Below are 17,979 nucleotides of genomic sequence, written 5' to 3'. Positions count from 1 at the left end.
TTTGATCAGTGACTTGGAAGAAACATAGATGGAATACTTATTTTACAGATGTTTATAGGTGGCACCAGGGTAGGAGGGATAGTTAACACTTTAGATTATAGAGTCAAGATCCATAAGGATCTCGATTCCCTAGAATGATGGACTGTCTCAAATAAGATGAAATCTAATAGGGGTGTCAATGTATATTTTTATACCTGGATTCCAAAATTAACTTTAAAAATCAAGGCTAGGTGACATGTAGCACTTCATGTGAAAAAGATTCAAGGTAGGGGGAAGGGGGCTGGTGGGTACAAATTCAGAATGAGTCTGATGTTTGTCATGGAGGCCAGAGAAGTGACTACTTTATGGGAAGTCAATCCAGAATGAAGGAGGGGACAGCCCTGCTGGCCTCTGCCCCAATCAGACCACACTCAGAGTACCAAGTTCTAAGAATGTTTACTAGCTTGAGGGGGTCCAGAGGAGGGTGGCCAGCTTGGTGAGGACGTGCAAGGTCATGATGTGGGATTCACAGTTGCAGTTAAGGGAACTGGGAGTGTTTAGTTTGGAGAAGAGAAAGTTAAGGGGAAACATAATAGGCTTCTTACTACTATTGGAAAAGATGTTATGTGCAAAAGGGATCAGACCTGTTCTTCTTGGCCACAAAGGACAGTATTAGGAACAAAGGGCAAAACTGAGTTTAAGAGAGGCAGGTTGAGGTTAATTGTAAGGACCAACTTCCAAACACTTAGTGCTGTTCAAAAGTGGACGTGGGTTTCACACTCATGAGATAGTGAGGTCTGTCAGGGTTTGTGGGATGTGTGGAAGTCAACTTTCACAAGCCAACTTTCTGGATATTTAGAGCATTTGCCTTTCTGGAGGTTTATGCATAAAGAGGACCAAACTGAGCCCTCCTTGGAGCACAGGAGGCTTTGTCCTGGGGAAAAGACAGTGCTGGTCAAGCTTCTCTTTAACCCCAATGCCCCAGTAAAACAAACCCTGTGCACAAATGGCTACTAGTAGTGGTAGCTTATCTGGGATGGTGTTCCCTACTCCCATTCTTCCTAACTCCTGTGGAACCCAGCTTCTTTGAGAGGGCAGAACCTATAACTGCTGGTCTAAGCCCTTGGTTAGATAGATCCCTTGTCCCACCATCTAAGGAATCAGGATAGTACTGGCAGACACTGGTAGCTCCTGTTTCTCCCATCACTGGGGTCTGATTCCCATCTTTCTTCTAGGTTATAGCTCCCTGGAGGATGCCTGAATTCTACAATAGGTTCAGAGGACGCAATGACCTGATGGAGTATGCCAAGGTATGGTGCTTTGGTTCTTGGCCTTGACCTTCCCTCTGTCCCTTGTACTCCCCTAAATAACAGCCTTCCCTAAATAGCCACCTCCAGGTGGCTTCCCCATCTGAATCAGAGGAAGAATGGGGAGGGGGGGGGAGATGTTGCTTTGGATCAGCCATCATTCCCCTGCGAGGGCCTCAGAATCTGCAGCCTCTTGATTCCCATGAGTTGGGGGATCAGACTCACCCCCCACCCCCACCCCCTGTCATGTGGCAGCTCTCCCACTGGGCCAGCTCCACAGATGTACTCTGAACGGGCTCTGGCCCTTTGTCTATTCCCCATGTCTCAGCAGGCCTTGTTGCGGAAAGCCAAAAGGGTGCTCTTCCTAATCTTTCTCTTGTTCCTGGGGGAATGACGGCTCAACACTGTGTGTGCCGTCTCAGCAGTGTCGTTGGGGATAGGAGGGGAGTGGGGGGAACTTGGGGGGTGAGACTGCTTTCTGCAAAGGGCCATAATTACCTAGAATTTAATTGTCAGCCGCTTTTTCCAAGGGAACAGGTAGTGGCTCAAAGGGGCGATGTCAGACAAAGGCAAAAAACACTGCCTTTGTCGTCCTTCCCTTTTGAAGTACAAGTTGCAATAAAACATATTAGAAGTTTTGCATCAGGATCCTTAGCCGCTCTCCAGGGTACCTTTCTTTTTAGCGACTTGATGGCAGTGCTTGACAAACAGCTTCAATCAATCAGAGAGGAAAAAAAGCTACACGGTGCATAGACCAGAAAATTGCTTCAGTTTTTAAATAGCAGTCAGCAACCCAGGCTGTGAAATATTCCTGCAGCCAAGGTGCTGAGTCGGAGGGGATGCTCTGCGTGGAGTTGCTGCCACCGCCCTGCCGGCGGCATCCCATTAAGACCTGGAGAGCCGTGTGCGAAGGATCGTCTCCACCATCTGTTGTTTTATCATTAAGAGGGGAGTTTACAAGAGCAATCCCATATGTTGCCAAACAAACTGTCAAATAACAGAGTTATTAAGAGAGCCCAGGTTTTGTGTGTGTGTGTGTGTGTGTGTGTGTGTGTGTGTGTGTGTGTTTATTTCCCCCTGGCTTCTCAGGGATACAGAAAAGGAAACGTGCCTTTCTTTAAGAAAAACAGACTGGACACCCCTAGGTCCCATGTAAAGGGAGGGCTTGGGTCTGTCCAAGTTTTTTTCCCTTAATCCCCAAACACTTCTGATTATCTCAGTGGAGACCAGTCTAAGAAGAGTTGTCTTCCCTCCTCAGGTTTGGAGAGGAAAGAACTCTCTGCAGCAAGGTGTTTACCTTAGTATTTTTCCTAAATGCCACTTTAAAATAAGGAAATGGAGGCATTCATCAAGAGAACCACAATCTCCCTCACCAAATAGAGAAGCAGAGAGTAATAACTGAGCCCGAAGGGAAATCACAGGGAGTGATTCAGCATTTCCTGGAGGGTTGGAAGCTAGCATCCAAGAAGCCACCAGTGAAATTGACCAGCATAGACTCATTGTCCAGACCCAGTGCTCAGCATGCAATAGACATCAGCAAGGAAGAAAATCAATGGGGCTTTTAAAATTCTCATCTTTCAGGGCTCATAAATAACCAAAGTCCAAAGGTGATATTTGAGACTTGTAAAACAAAACAAAACAGAACATTTGCTTCCTCCATCCAAAAATCCATCATCTACTTCCCAGGGGGAAAAACACTTATATATTTATATATGTATAAGTATATATCTTTGCTATTGTCTCTCTAAAAAACAAAACAAAACAAAATGACTCCAAAAAATTTAAGGTAGTTAGAAAATAACCACAATTCTAATTCTTTTGCCCTATTGCCCAGGTTTGATTTGGGCAGGGGGTGGGGGAAATTATAGAACTGTGGATTAGAGGAGAGAACAATTTTGGTCTTAGTGTTTAGTATTTTCATTTTATTCTGCTCGCTCCCTTGGAACCTGCCAAAATAAGTCCCTGCTTCCTTCTTCCTTATTACATTGAAACATTTTGCATTTCAATGTTGATGCAGACATTTTGCCCTAGCTTCCTTTTGTGCCCAAGTACTGGAGATCTCTGGTCTGAGAAGAAGTAGGAGAGAGAGATTTAGAGAAGTTGGCTTTTGAGGGACTATCTCAATTTCTATAGCACTTTAACAAAATGTATTGCTCTCGTTTGTTTTGAAATTAATCTCCTGATTTTCTCAAAATGTAAACTACTAGGGGCGGCCAGGCAGCACAGCAAGTAAGAGCACTGGCCCCAGAGTCGGGATAAACTGGGATCGAATCCAAGCTCAGACACTTAGCACCCCCCATAAATAACTGGGGGTGTAACCTTGAGCAAGTTACTTAACCCCAATTGCTTTAATAAAAAAAGATGTGAACTACTCCCCTCTCCCCTTCTCAGAAAGATATTATCCTTTATAACAAAGAATAAAAAAAAGAGAAAACCAACACAGTAGCACTAACCAATACGTCAGCTAGGTCTGATATCATATACAATGTTTTATACCCATAGGCCCCCACTCTGCAAAGAAGAAAGGGCTGTTCTTCATTGCTTTTAAAATAACCTTTAAAATGGTCACTCCCCCAGGCTAAACAGCAAGCTGTTGGCTAGGGACAGTGGTTGAAAATATTCTGCTGCCTGTACTTCTCTAGGGGCAGGCACTGCCAAGTAGTATTTTCCATCTGATAAATACTCTTTACCCTCATTTGCCTTTATCATTTACATCAGTTAATCAACTAGCATTTATTGAGTGCCTACTGTATGTCAGGGGTTTTACTAAGCACTGGGAATACAAAGACAAAATTGAAATAATCCTTGTCTTCAAAGAGCTATAGTCTATGTGGGGAGAACATATGCAGTTTCATACAAAAGCCCAGAGATGAAAGATGGAGCATCGTGTGAGAAGAACAGTAAGAAGGCCAGTTTAGCCAGATAATAATATGTATGAAGGGAAGGAATACATACATAAGAAATATTAAAAAACCTACTTTATTTCTACTTTACTGTATGTTCTTTTTTAAGTGAATTCTCTAACCTTTTCAAAATCTAGAAAAATGGCAGGGTTTATTTCATTTAAGAAAATAGCTTTTAAAATTTTCTCTAATTCTATAAGTATAAATTTCCTTAGGTTTGGGAAGAGAAAAGTGAATGGTGACAACTGGTCATGGTTGTCTACACCCAGCATGGTTTCCCTACTAAATAGGATGGGACTTGGAAGACCTGAGTTTTGAGTCCTGGCTCTACTAGTAACTACCTGTAAGCTCTTGGGAAAGTCATTTGCCTTCTCAGTTTCCCTACATATAGACATTTTATAGGTTATATTGTAATGATATATCCTTAGTATCCTCCACTATAGTCCTCATTCAGTATGAGTGTGGAGGTGACTCTGGACTCTTGAAGGCTGTTTCTCCAGCAGCTTCTTCTAAGGTGCAAAGATTCTGAATACAGGGATAGTTTGTTTTATGTTGGTCACAAAAAAAATCTCAGCTAGGTTTGGAAAGGCTCATCACCACATTGGCCACAAAGTGATGAAATTTTTTTGGCATTAGCAGTTCATTAAGATGATTTCCTAAGGCATGAAGGTATTGAGGTCTTTGTGTATAGAGTTGGTACCCACATCAGATTCTCGAATTGAAGGATTCTGGGTATGGTACTACTGTGTGTAGTGTCTAAAGTGTGACTATATCATTAGATATACAAAGGAATATCACTTCCCCCTCTTCAAGATAATTCCCATAGGATCATAGATTTAGAGCTACCATCTAGATTAATCCCCTTATTTTACAGATGAAGAAATATGACCCAAGGAGGTTACCTAGGGTGCCATAGCTAGTAAGTATTAGAGCTAGTATTTAAGACCACACCTATGGCACTCTCAGTTCCAAGGAGGCTGCCATCTTTTGGAATGGACTCAGGGTATTGTCTCCCAGTTCTGCTGCCTATTCTTCTGAATATTCTCAGTGATGGGAAATCTCTGCCTTTTTAAGGGCGAACTTGATTTGGGAAACAACTCAAAGCAATTTGGAGCCAGGTGTGGGGAAGTGAGTTGAATGATCAAGGCTGGTTCATAGTGTTTGGACTAGATGGACAGCAAGAGCCCTTTTAACTCCAACATTCTATGATGCTGATTAGCACTTCCGGTTCCCCAAAGTGTGTCCATGTACAGTCCCAGCATGAAGAAGTGTTTGGCTTCCCTGGGAAATGGCTTGGATGAGAAGAAGGCTTACTGGAATGTGTAACTTCTTTTATCTTTTCAGTTGGCCTCATGTCTTGCCTCAGTAGGAGTCATGATATAGTGAGAACCACTCAAATATGTTGTGCAAATATAACATGCTTAAAACACAGCTGTAGAATGTTATATGCATATGCCCATCGAAAGGTTAAGTGATTTAGCATAGTGCCGAAAACGTGGTAGGAACTTAATAATGTTTCTTGACTGACTGATGGTGCACATGCAACTCCAGAGTGCTGGAATTTGAGTCTGGAAGATTGGGATCAGATCCCAACTCTAAGACTCGCTAGCTTTTGTGATCATAGGCAAAACACTTAACTTTCCTTATCCTCATTTTCTTCATCTGTCAAATGGGCTACTATAACATTTGTATCTCCTACTTTAAAGAGTTGTTGTGAAACTCCAATGAGATGTTATATGTCAAGCACTTTGTAAATTGTAAAGTATGTCAATCGTCCCTCTTATTATATTTTAGCATATGTTTTGCATATAAATAGGTTCACATCCAATCCTTGCAAAGGACACTGTGCCATCTGGGTGATTTGGGAGGTGAGTGTGTGTGGAGAGAAAAGTTTGGGAAAGAGTGAATGGGGCAGCTCCTAATGGGGGAAGGGAGAGGAGGGGAGTGGAGCAAGCAGAGAGCAGAGAGCATTACCTCCGGGCTCACCCTGTGCTCATGATTACAGCCCATTCAGGATAAACAAAGGGGAGCATTAATTGGCTAACCAGCTCTTGAAAGCTAATGGAGCGAGCAAGCAAGCATGGTGTGGCTGCCAGAGTGTGAACAGGGTCCTCTCTGTCAAACCCCAGCAGAAGCTTCCTGACCCAGAGAGACAGAGACAGAGATAGAGAGGGAGTGGGAAAGAGAGGAAGAGAGAGATAACCAAAAGGGAGAGATAGAAGAGGAGAGGAGGGGTGGAGAAGGAAAAAAGAGATGAAGGAGAAGGAGGAAAAAGGAGAGAGAATGTGTCTACCCTTGTGTGGCATGTTTGAGGATCAGTGAAAGTGGGGATGTGACTTTTATGGAAAACTTTGAGTGGGAGCATGAAGGAAATTGAGGCATCATTTCAGAAACTGAGATTGGGCCAGAAAGGGAGGTCAGCAGGTTTATAGGCTGACTTGGGGCGGGGGGTGAGGGGATGAGACTGTTGCTATAGGAGCATTCTAAATGGCAATGGACTTAGAGCTGTCTTGGGCAGTAGCTTTGCCCAGTGGAAAGAAGACTGACTCAGAGTCAAGAAGCCTGCATTCCAGTCTGTGTCCACTAAATCTCTGTGTGACCTTGGGCAAATCATTTTCCCTCTCTGAGCCTCAGTTTCTCCATGAGGGAGTCAGAGTGAATGAAACCTAAGGTCCTTAACATTCCACAGTTCCTTCTCTAACTTTCTGTGAAGGAAAGGTGCTGCTACAGCCATTCCTTTTGGCTCTGGCTCTTCTCCTATCCATCCCCCAAATTTCATCCTGTACTCACTAGATTCTCAGGCAAAAATACCTCTCAGACTTGGTGGTAGTAGATTTTCAAAATCTTCTTTTTTTTCCCCTACTCATTGTACATTTAATTTTTTTTTTTTTTTAGCAATTGGGGTTAAGTAACTTGCTCAAGGTTACACGGCCAGCTATTTCTGGGTGTGGTGCTAAGTATCTGAGCCCAGATTTGATCCCCAGGTCATCCTGACACTGGAGCTGGTGCTCTTACTCGCTGAGCCACCTGGCCGCCCCTGTACATTTAATTTTGAAAAAATAAAAGCAGTTCTTTCTGGAGACCTTAAAGTCAACCAAGGATGATCCAGTTCTTGTATAGACTGGCATCTGAATCAGACAGGATGATACAAGGAAAAGAACATTGGAGTCAGGGAACCTTGACTCAGGGTGCAACTCTTGCCTACGTGACCTTGGACAAATCACCTAACTTCGCTAGCCCTCAGTTTCCTCATCTGTAAAATGAGGGGATTGGGCTAGATAGCTTTAAGATCCCTTCTAACTCTATAGGTCACGTCTCTGAATCTCAGCTTCCCTGTCTGTAAAATGGGAATAATTATACTCACGTTACCTAACATACAGTGTTGTTTTGAAGAATATGTTTGATAAACCAATGTGATACAGTGGGAAGAATACTGAGTTGGAGTAGGGAAACCTGGGTTCAAATCTCTCTTGTGATGCTTACTAACTGGTAACTTTGGGCAAGTCACTTTATGTTGCATTGAACTCGACTGTAAAATGAGAAGATTGGATTAGAAGATCCCTGAGGTATTTTCCATCTCTAGATCCTCTGAAAGGGCTATTAGTTACAATAATGAATAATAAGAATCACAGCCTGACCTCCTCCAAATGGCTTCACAGTCAAACCAGAGCTTTTTCCTAGCCAAGTCCTAGTCCATTGGGCAGCCAAGGGGAGTTTGAGAAGGCATGGATCACGGTTTCCATTGCTACTTTGGGACTTGCCCAGTACTCAAGATGTGTGTCTCTTTTCCCCATTCATTCCAGCCCCCTGGATTCATTCTGGCATGTCATAATGTCACAATGTGTAGTGTGATTAAATAACTAAGTCCAAGCTTGACCTTAGAATGAAGTTGTTTAGGTGAATGTTATCTTACAGAGGACACTGAGACCAGAGATAAGACTTCTGGGAGGAGCTTTAGGTGTCTTCATGTAGTTGAAGACCAATCCCAAAGAAGAATTAGTGTTTTTCAGCTTGGTCTCCTGAGGGCAGTGGATGGCCCCAGGAGCAATGAATGGACAGAAATTGCTGGAAGGCTTCGAGCCAAGGCTGGGTGATGGTGATGCTTCATTGGGGGCTGTTATTGCTCAGGTAGAGTCTGAACAGGGGGGCCTCTGAGGTTCCTTCCTGCTCAGACTCTGTGCTGCTTTGACATGTTCCTTGCTCAGTTTCTAGCCTTGTGGGATTACGTTGCATTGCCCAGGGTGGTGTCAAATCCACCTCACAGGTTTCCTAACTCATAATCAAGTACTCTTTTCACTGCTTGGGTCCATATTTGTTGATTTAAGGCAAAAGGACAAAGAAAAAGGACCAGAGTGGGCTATGCATGACTAGGCAGACAGTGGAGATGGCTGGTTAAATTCAACAATCTAATTCAACGTGCATTTATTAATTGTCCCTCATATGCAAGGTAAAAGGAGTCTCCATGCTAGAAGTCCCATATACTGATGAAATCATACATCTAGACCAGTGCCCACATCCTAGGCACTGGAGATAAAAAGGTAAAGGGAAAACAATGTTCCCCCATCCTGAAACTTCCATTGTACTGAGATATTGGGGAAGAGCAGACGCCATCACTGGTTCCAGAAATGTTGAGGGACAGGAAGAAAATGTCTGAGAGCAGAAAAGCCAACTGGAGAGATGATTGATCTTTTCCTCCTGATCTTGTTTTGGGCTTCTGACTACTTGAGTGATTCAGGGAGGAAGATCTTTGAAACCTCCCCTTTCCAAACTTTTCATGGTATCTCCCTTGCCCAGTCAGTCCCTTTCAACAGCTAGGTGGCATAGTGGAGAGGATGCTGGGCCTGGAGTCTGGAAGACTCAAGTTCATATCCTGCCTCTGACACTTCCAGTGCTTCCCTCCCAGGGCCGTATAAAGTACTTTGTAAACCTTGAGGAACTAACTCAATACCAGATCTTATTCTTCATCTGCGTCCCTTGTATTTCTCTTCTCTTAATGACCTTTCAGTCCATGTGGAGAATGTGGAATCACAAAAGCTTAGAGCTAGAAGGAACCTTAGCTATCATCGAGTCCAAGTTTGGATTTTACACTTTGGAAAACTGAGGTCTGAGACTGGGGAAAGTCTTGCCTCGGGTCAGCCAAGTAAATAGTAGTAACAAAACCAGTATCTTCCAGTGAAGGCCTCCTGATTGTGGATCCCCTCTTTCCACTAGCCATGGAGTCTTCCACCCAGTGTAGGAAACCCCTCAGCAGCATCTCCAATGTGTGGTTTTGGTGAGAACCCACTTCTGGTGAGATACCAAGAGGGACAGTCAAGAGAAGAAATGTAGCCCTGATCTTATGTGCTTATTGTCCTGATGAAGGGCAGGTGTAAGCCAGTCTTCCGACTTAGGCTCTTATACAGTTGGGCCAGGGTGCTTGTTGTCTTGGATGTGTGAGAACTGGTAAGAAAGGCTCCACAGGGCCTTGTGATATTGCCCTACTGCCACACTGGTTTCACCAAGAAGTCACATTTGGGTCTTGTGTTTCCTCCCACAGCAACATGGCATCCCAGTTCCAGTCACCCCCAAGAACCCATGGAGCATGGATGAAAACCTTATGCACATCAGGTAGGAAGAAAGGCCCTCGTGGAGAAAGATGCTTTGGAAATCTAGCCTTGAGGTCCCATAGAGGATGGATGTCCTCCATTGGGAGGGGACAGGGCAAAGGTATCCCCAGGGCAGGATATTCACTGAGTATAACCAGCTCCCAACTTTGGTAGGAACCCCAGGTTCTGCATTCTGCTCTGCCCAGGGATACCTGCTAGCTCATTTCATAGACCCAGGACCAATTAGAGCCCAGGCTGTAGCAGACCAAATGACGTCCCAAGCCGAGTTGGCAACTGTCAGCAAAATGGGAGCTCTACCAGAGGGAAGAGGGGCAGATTGGGCCTCTTTCTTCTGATTTCTTGGGGAAAATGTTTCCTCCCTTGTGACTTTCTTCTCTCTGGTTTTGTCTTCTCCTTCTCCTGCAGCTACGAGGCTGGAATTCTGGAGAACCCCAAGGTAATTTATCATTTCCTTTGCGCTGTCCGTCTTTGGGGGCCGCTCTTCGGGCCGATGCTGTGATGTATTTGTAGCCTAATTTGAAATTTCACAGGGGGCCGGGTGTGGGGCTGGGGCCAGGCCCTGCCTGTGTTCCTCGCCCCTCCCCACCTCCCCCTCTCTGGGATGGGTTTGAAGGTCTCCTTCTCTCTCTCTCTTTTTTTCTAATTGCTGCCAGGATGAATAGGGGAAGGAATTATTTCAGGGCAACACAGAAGGAGAAAATGTCATCGTGAGACAATAAAGAGGCAATTAGACAGATGAGACACTTGTGGGGAGCGGGGGAGTCCTGGGCCCACCAGCTTTCAGGGCAGGTCTGGAGTGATTGTATGAGGGGCCCGCGGGGGAGGTGTTGGGGGTAGCGCCTTGGGCTCATTTATCTGAGCCTTCTCCCAACACCCAGCGGATGGCCCGCTGCCCTCTCTTCCGAGCACTCTGCCTGGGGTCTCTCTGCTCACTCAGCCCTGTTTGAAGCTGAAGGTTTCTCTCCCCGGGGTGTTTCTCTTTTTGTCTGCCCTCTCCCCACCCCCATCCCTATTCTCCCTGCCCCAATGTCGGGGGCGGGTGTGTGCAGGACTTAGGATGGGAAGGAGATAGATTTATCATGGGAATAGAAGCTTCCTTTGTCCCCAGGCCTTGCTCTGGTACCTTCTGGCCAAGGGTGTCTATACTCCCCAGCTCCGTGTGACACCTTGGGGAGAGGGGGTGTTGAAAGAAGCATCTGGGGACAGCTGCCAGGAAGGCCACCAGGACTGAAAGTCTAAAAAGGCCAGTGCGGCATAAGTCTGGCACTCTGGGAATCTGCCCTGACCAGGTTTCTGGACTTTGAAGGTGGTTTGTGGTTTTTTATTGTTCAGTCATTTCATTCATGTTTGACTCTTCATGGCCCCATTTGGGATTTTCTTGGCAGAGATTTTCCTTCTCCAGCTCATTTTACAGATGAGGAAACTGAGGCCAACAGGGTGGAGTGACTTGCCCAGGGTCACATGGTTAGTAAGCATCTGAGACCAGATTTGAACTCAGGGAGATGAGTGTTCTTGACTCCAGACCTATCAGTGCACCACCTAGCTGGTTTGTGGTAGTGCTTCCCAAAGGTCCATGAGGGCTTGACCCAAGGCTGGCATAGGCATCAGCTAGGCTGAGTTCACTTGACCTTCAGAGTAGAGAACAGTTCTTTCCCAAGCAGCATCTGGCCTGCTTGGTGGCATCTGTACCAATTCTTGTCCTAAGAATGGGGCAAACCTGCAAGTCATGGCAGGAGGGGAAGAGAAAGGAAGGAAACAAGCATTCATAGAATACCTACTAGGTACCAAGCGCTGTGCTATGTACTTTTACACGTATTATCTCATTTGATCCTCACCACAACCCTAGGACGTACGTGCTATCCTTATCCCCATTTTATCCTTAAGAAAACTGAGGGAGACAGAGGTTAAATGACTTGCCCAGGGTAAGTGTCTGAGGACAGATTTTATTTTATTTTATTTTATTTTTGGAGGGGGGAGGGCAGAGTAATTGGGGTTAAGTGACTTGCCCAAGGTCACATGGCTAGTTTTGTGTTAAGTGTCTGAGGCCGGACTTGAACTCAGGTCCTCCTGACTCCTGGGCTGGTGCTCTATTCACTGTGCCACCTAGCCGCCCCTTGAGGCCAGATTTTAACTGAAGGCTTCCTGACTCCAGGCCCAATCTTCTATCCCCTGTATCACCAGCTACTCCCAGAGGGCTAGGAAATAAATTGGGCTCTTCAAGGAGAGATATGTTTTTAGGACAAGGTTCCTCCACCCATGTGGTACCTTCCACCAACTGGCCTCAGTATAGAGATTCTACACAATGGGTAGATAAAGCCTTTGTGGTCTGATCTGTGGAAATGAGATCTATCCCTCACCATTCCTATAGACATTCCCTTGTGAGCCTTCTCCCATGTGTTCCCATAGCTCTTTTCATGTGGCTGCTTTGTGGGCAGTTCCCCCTGCGCAGCCCCTTGTTGATGCCCTGACCTCCTTCCCTACCCCCATTCCCATCCCTACCTCCCACTCTGGAATCGAGGTGTGTCACTCATTAGTGCTGAGCCCACGCTCCCTGGAGCCTAATCAGGCCGCATGGTATTGCTGCCTGCTGGCCTGAGTATTTCCAGTTCATGCTCTGTTGGCCCCACGACACTTAGGCAGGCCACCGCTAATTATTTAGTCAGTCAAGGGGAAGGCAGGGAGGCCAGAGGGGTGTAGGCCTGCCAAAGGATGAATGGAGAAGGGAAACACAGGAAGAGAAGAGGGGAGAAAAGGCAAAATGCTTTGCAGAATTCTTATAATTTGGTAATAATCTATGGAGGCACACCCAGATAGGCCCAGGTGATTGAGGGGGAATTTGTCCCTGACGAAAAAAAATGAGGGGTACGTTGGCAGATAAATTCTGAGCCCTTGACTGTGAGCCCTTTCTCCTCTTATCCCTCCCTTACCTTTGGCTCAGGCTATAGGAAAAGAGAGGGATTTAGAGAGAGAGAGAAGGGCCTTCAGAGTTGAGTGAATCCAATCTCTTCCTTTTAATAGATGAGGAAAGTGAAAGCTAGGGTAGTAAAGTGACTTACCTAAGGAGCTGGGGTTTGAATCCAGATCCTCAAACTTCCCAATTCCACCACAGTCTGTCTCAGCCTCATTTTCCCCATATGGAAAAGGAATTGTCCCCTCTCTTTCATTCTGACATTCTATAATTCTCTCTTGGAGGGCTAGATGAGAGGCCTCTGCAGGATAACTCCTGTTTCCCCTTGGGGGTAGACAGCAAATCCAATCTGGGGAATCCTGGTGAAAATAGTATCTTCTACCCCATCCCTCTGGGCATTTCTTGCTGAGAAGTATCAGGAAGATACTTCCTGGGGAGGGCAACAGGAGGGGATTAGGTGTGGATCAGGACAGGGCACATCTGTGACTTGACTTAGGACCCCTCCCCCTCAAGAAGTGTGTGAGTTCTATTGCTTATATCTGGGTGGCACTACCCCCACCAAGTACAGGGGAACAAGGGGGTGAATATGGAAGTACTAGGGGACAGGCTGAGAGGTGACCAACATTCTGGGATGGGACTCTAGTCTCTGAGACTATAAACCTTGGTTCCTTGGCTATCTTGGAGGAAAGTGGGCCCTCCATAGGCCCTTATACACAGAGCCTCTGCTGGCTTCTGACAGCATTCTCCCTTTGTGGAGGCCTGGAAAAAGGCATTGGCGGGAGCCCCATGGCCCAGGCCCTCTTCTCTTTGGGGGACCCCAGCATCCTTTGCTAAGCTGGCCACCAAAGCTGGGCTTATGGAAAAGGAGCTGAGGGGTAACTGCTTTATTCCCCCCACCCCCCAAAAGCCCTGAGATCTGCCAAAGGGAGGATTTGAAGGCAGATGGTTGAGCCATTTTCTGCCTCTGTGAGGGCTGATTGAAGAGCAATGAGGCATCTAATGCGGAGAAAGATAGAAATTTACTTGCCTTAACTTCATATGGCACACACTGAAAGAGTTCATTCAGTCTCCGGGCACAACAATATCTGATGGATGAATAAACCATTTGCAACATCGATCATAGCCCTACATCATGGTTTACTTCACGGGCCATTTGCTTCCAATTTCTTCTTCTCTCGGCCTGTTTCGTGCTTTCTTTCTCTCTCTCTCTTCTTTCTTTTTTTCCACACTTTCTTCCCTTCAACCCCCCCCCCCAAAAGATGACATTGCAGGACTTTCCCCCCTACTGGGATGGATAAATAGATGGCATTGATACCCTGCAACAAACTATTTGTCATTTGAACTGGGCTTTTAGAAAGGAGAGTAAAAGAGACCAAAACATACTCTCTCACACACACACACGCACACACACACGGCTGTAGCAGAACTCAAGGCAAATGGCATTTTATTCCTATTTAGTTATTTTATTTAATAGGGGCTTTCAAACTCAGGTTAGGAAATTGGAAGCTGCCTGATGCCGACTTCCAATGTTTAGTAAAGAGTTTGTAATCCTTGGTATCCTCCCTCTTTTCTGCAGCCCCTTAGACACCCTCCTTTCTCCTTTTGCATACAAAGTTTTTCATTATCTTGAACATTTTCTCTGCTGAGTTAATAAGTATGATCAGGGAGACCAGGGTCACACAGTTTGTGTGTGCACAGGATCGAGTGCTTGGGGGTGTTCTGGCTCGAGGGAAGGAGGATGGACAGGAGGCTATGGCAGATCAAGTTAAAATTGTGTTGCTGTAGCTCAAAGGGTTCCTATTTTGGAGGTGGGGAGGGGAAACTACTGGCTGCTTTCAGCAGCCCCCTTGGAAGGTGGGCTTCTGCTCTCTGTTCTTTCCTGAGAGGTGCTAGCGTGAGTGCAGGGAACGGTGTAGGCAGCACCCCTCTATCTGTGTGGTCAAAGGGTCATGGGGACCCTCAACTGCTCCCTCACTTCCACTGATAGTTTACAGGTGGCCTCATAAGAAACTAGGTTACTGATTGGTCCTTGCCAGTGCTGACACTGGGGACAGACAAGGTGGGTAGTCACCTAGGATACAAATGCAGAGGGAGCATGAGGAATGCTTCTCAGCATGGTTTTGCACATGAACATAAGTGTGACAGTTCTGGACAGTGCCCCTCCCCTTGACCCAAGAGGAATTATTTTGTGATGCCAGGTTGTATGGGTTATATGGAAAGGTTTAATGCTTCTGGTGGACACACAGGGGCTACAATTTTCAGACTATGTCTAGGGCACAGAGATGCCTTCTCTTGGTCCAGTTGTGATGGGAGGAACTCTGGGTATGGAATACTGGCTTTGTTCTTTACCACTTACATGGCTTTGGACAAGTAATTTAGCCTCTCTGGGCATCAAAGGGATTCATCTGTAAGGTTCCCCACTAACCTAGATACTACAATTCTTATTGTACAGCTTCCCTCTTTCTCATGAGCCTCTCTCTGGCCCCATTACCATCACCATCACCACCAAACTCTCCCCTACTATGTGAATGAGGGCTGTGTGGGGGGAGGGCAAAGATGGAGCCACATCTGCTTTCGTGGCTTCTCTCCTTTGTAATTGCCTTGGGATATGCCCTCAGTAAGACAGAAATGTAGAGAGAGGCAAAGTTGTATGACCATAGATTTAGAGATGTGAAGGAGGTCACCTAGCCCAACCCCCTCATTTTACATATGAGGAAATTGAGGCTCAAAGGTGAAGAGACTTGCTGAAATCTCCTAGGCAATAAATAGTAAGAGCCACAATTTGTCCTCTGACTCTGAATCCACCCCTCTTTTGCCCCTACCATGCTCTAGCATTAGAACTCAGGGAAAGAGAAAGGGAGTCTGTGGGATGGAGGGGTCTCCATTAGTGGTCACTGACAGCACTTTATTTCCTTGCTCAGCTCTGTAGAGTTCAGTGCCCTGGAGAACACTGGGATAAGTTCTTATGGAGAATTCAAGGATGCAATAACAGAAAACCCTCTGTCCAGACACCACTTATTGGTGGCCTCCAAATCACCTCAAGCTTGTGCTGCTTATGGAAAGAGCAGTCCGTGGACAATTGTGTGGTAGAATGGACAGACCACTGGGTTGCAAGTCAGGAGACCCAAATTCAAGTTGAGTTTTTCCACTAAACTGAGTGATTTTTAGGTATTTCACTCATTTTTGCACCCGAATTTCCTCATCTCTAATCAGGAGATAAAAATCTATGCCTTAATATCAGATCTGCTGCAAGGACCAAATACAATAAAATAAAAAGGTTGGTGATATGCCTTGAAGGAGTCCCAAAGGGATTATTAGTAGTAGTGGTATTATTGCAGGGGGGCAGGAAGGGGATTAATAATAGAGATTCATAGGATATTAGAACCAGAAGAGACTTCAGAGATTCCAGAAGGAAGGTTGGATTTGGAGTCAAAGAAACTGCTTTCAATATTGACTCTGCCATTTGTGTGACTTTGGGCAAGTCATGTAACCTTTCTGGGTCTCTGTTTCTTCCCATGTAAAATGAGGGGCTTAGACTAGATGATCTCTCGTAGCTCTAAATCTGTGAGTCTATGATCTGGTCTCTCATGTTACATATGAGGAGAGTGAAGTCAAGAGAAGGGAATTGACTTGGCCAAGGACATACAGCAAATGAGTAAAGACAGCTGAACTGAGATGGAAACCCAGGTATCCCGACTCCTGGTCCAAGGCTTTTTCCTTCCTTTAAGAAGGACAACCTGGATTTTTCTTTTTTTTTTTAATTCAATTTTTAATTTATTAATTTGTTTGTTTCCTTTTAGTTTACAGGATTCAATTCCACAATTCCTTGAATTTCACATTTTGTCCCCCTCCTTCCTCCCCCCATGGCATCTTATAATCAAGTATAGGATCTGTAAATACTTTCACATTATACAATGGTCAGGTTATAAGGATGGATTATACCAGCTGGAATGAAAAATGGTAAAGAGGACATAAAAATCAAATAAGAGAACAAGAAAGATCAGGTATTTTGCTTCCACCTGGATATAAATTTAGTTCTTTCTAGTTCTTTCTCTGGATGCATGTTTTTCTCTCCATCATGCGTCTTTTGGGATTGACTTATATCCCTGCATTGTTGAGAAGAGTCCAGTCTATCAAAGTTGGTCATCACACATACGTTGTGTCTGTAATTGTGTACAAATTCCTCCTGGTTCTACTCTTCTCACTCAGCATCAGTTCTTTTAAGCCTCTCTAGGTAAATATGAAGACCGCCTGCTCACCGTTTCTTATAGCGCAATAATATTCCATAACATGCATATACCACAACTTGTTCAGCCATTCCCCAATTGATGGACACCCCCTTAATTTCCAATTCTTTGCCACAACAAAAAGAGCTGCTATAAACATTTTTGTACATATGGGTCTTTCTCCCATTTCTATGATCTCTTTGGGATATAACCCTAGGAGTGGTATTACTGGATCAAAGGGTATGAAAGTATTTGTAGCCCTTTGGGCATCGTTCCAGATTGCTTTCCAGAAAGGCTGGATCAGTTCACAACTCCACCAACAATGCATTAGTGTTCCAGTTTGCCCACATCCTCTCCAGCATTTGACAACCTGGATTTTTCACTGACTCTACGTTTGGCTAGGTCTAGCTGCCCATCCTTCTCTGAGCCTCCAACACTTTTTTAAAAATAAAAGGCTAAAAACTAAGGCCCCTTCCAGCTTTAAATCTGTGACCATGCCCTAAATTACAATACAATCCAAAGCTAACGTACAAGATCTGAAACCACAAGAAACCAGCAAAGAGCCTTTGTCAGGGAGTGTGCTAAAGAAGGGAGGATGGAAAATGTTGAAAAATCAACCTTCTCTTTCCCTCTGTGCTACACACCCTCTACTGCCCCAACTTGTCCCAGAGTGGCCTCAGTCTCAAAGATCCTGGCCCTGGACTCCAAGTCTGGCTGTCACTTGGAGCCGGAGTATCCTGAGGCGTGAGCTAATTGCAAGAGTGTGCTTGTAACAGGCCATCACTAGCGCTGCAGCCGGGGCTTAAGGGAGACGAGAGGCCCCTTTTCTACAAGTCCGGAAAAAATATACATGAGGTTGATGTGTTTTCAGATGGGGTTTCTTTTGTTCCTCCCTCTCCCCCCCGTGAGTATTAACCTCCGGGACACTGCAGAAGAGTACAGCTTGTCGGAGCGCGTGCTGGGGTCGCGCTTAGTCATGAGCTGTGCGGTCAGTGCGGAATCAACCCCGATTCTCCGTCAGAGTGGAGAGGCGGGGGGGGGGGGGGGGGG

The 17,979-nt window shown here is 45.4% G+C and overlaps 1 protein-coding gene across 2 annotated transcripts in view; it reads left to right on the top strand.

Annotated features, from left to right (window-relative positions):
• ASS1 (argininosuccinate synthase 1) overlaps positions 1–17,979 on the top strand; it is an 86,121-nt gene that overhangs the window by 30,043 nt on the left and 38,099 nt on the right. For both annotated transcript variants that reach the window (XM_069069357.1, XM_069069358.1), the window contains 3 exons: positions 1,215–1,289; positions 9,726–9,796; positions 10,201–10,231. In XM_069069357.1, coding sequence (XP_068925458.1) covers positions 1,215–1,289; positions 9,726–9,796; positions 10,201–10,231 — 177 coding nt within the window. The remainder of the gene's footprint in view (positions 1–1,214; positions 1,290–9,725; positions 9,797–10,200; positions 10,232–17,979) is intronic.

This window comes from Petaurus breviceps, unplaced genomic scaffold (assembly GCF_028583685.1).
Source record: "Petaurus breviceps papuanus isolate PSGF00001 unplaced genomic scaffold, PetGlider_PUasm1.0 90779, whole genome shotgun sequence".
Taxonomy (NCBI): Eukaryota; Metazoa; Chordata; class Mammalia; order Diprotodontia; family Petauridae; genus Petaurus; species Petaurus breviceps.
Note: the sequence above shows the minus strand (reverse complement) of the source record. Positions and strands in the feature narration are given on the sequence as shown.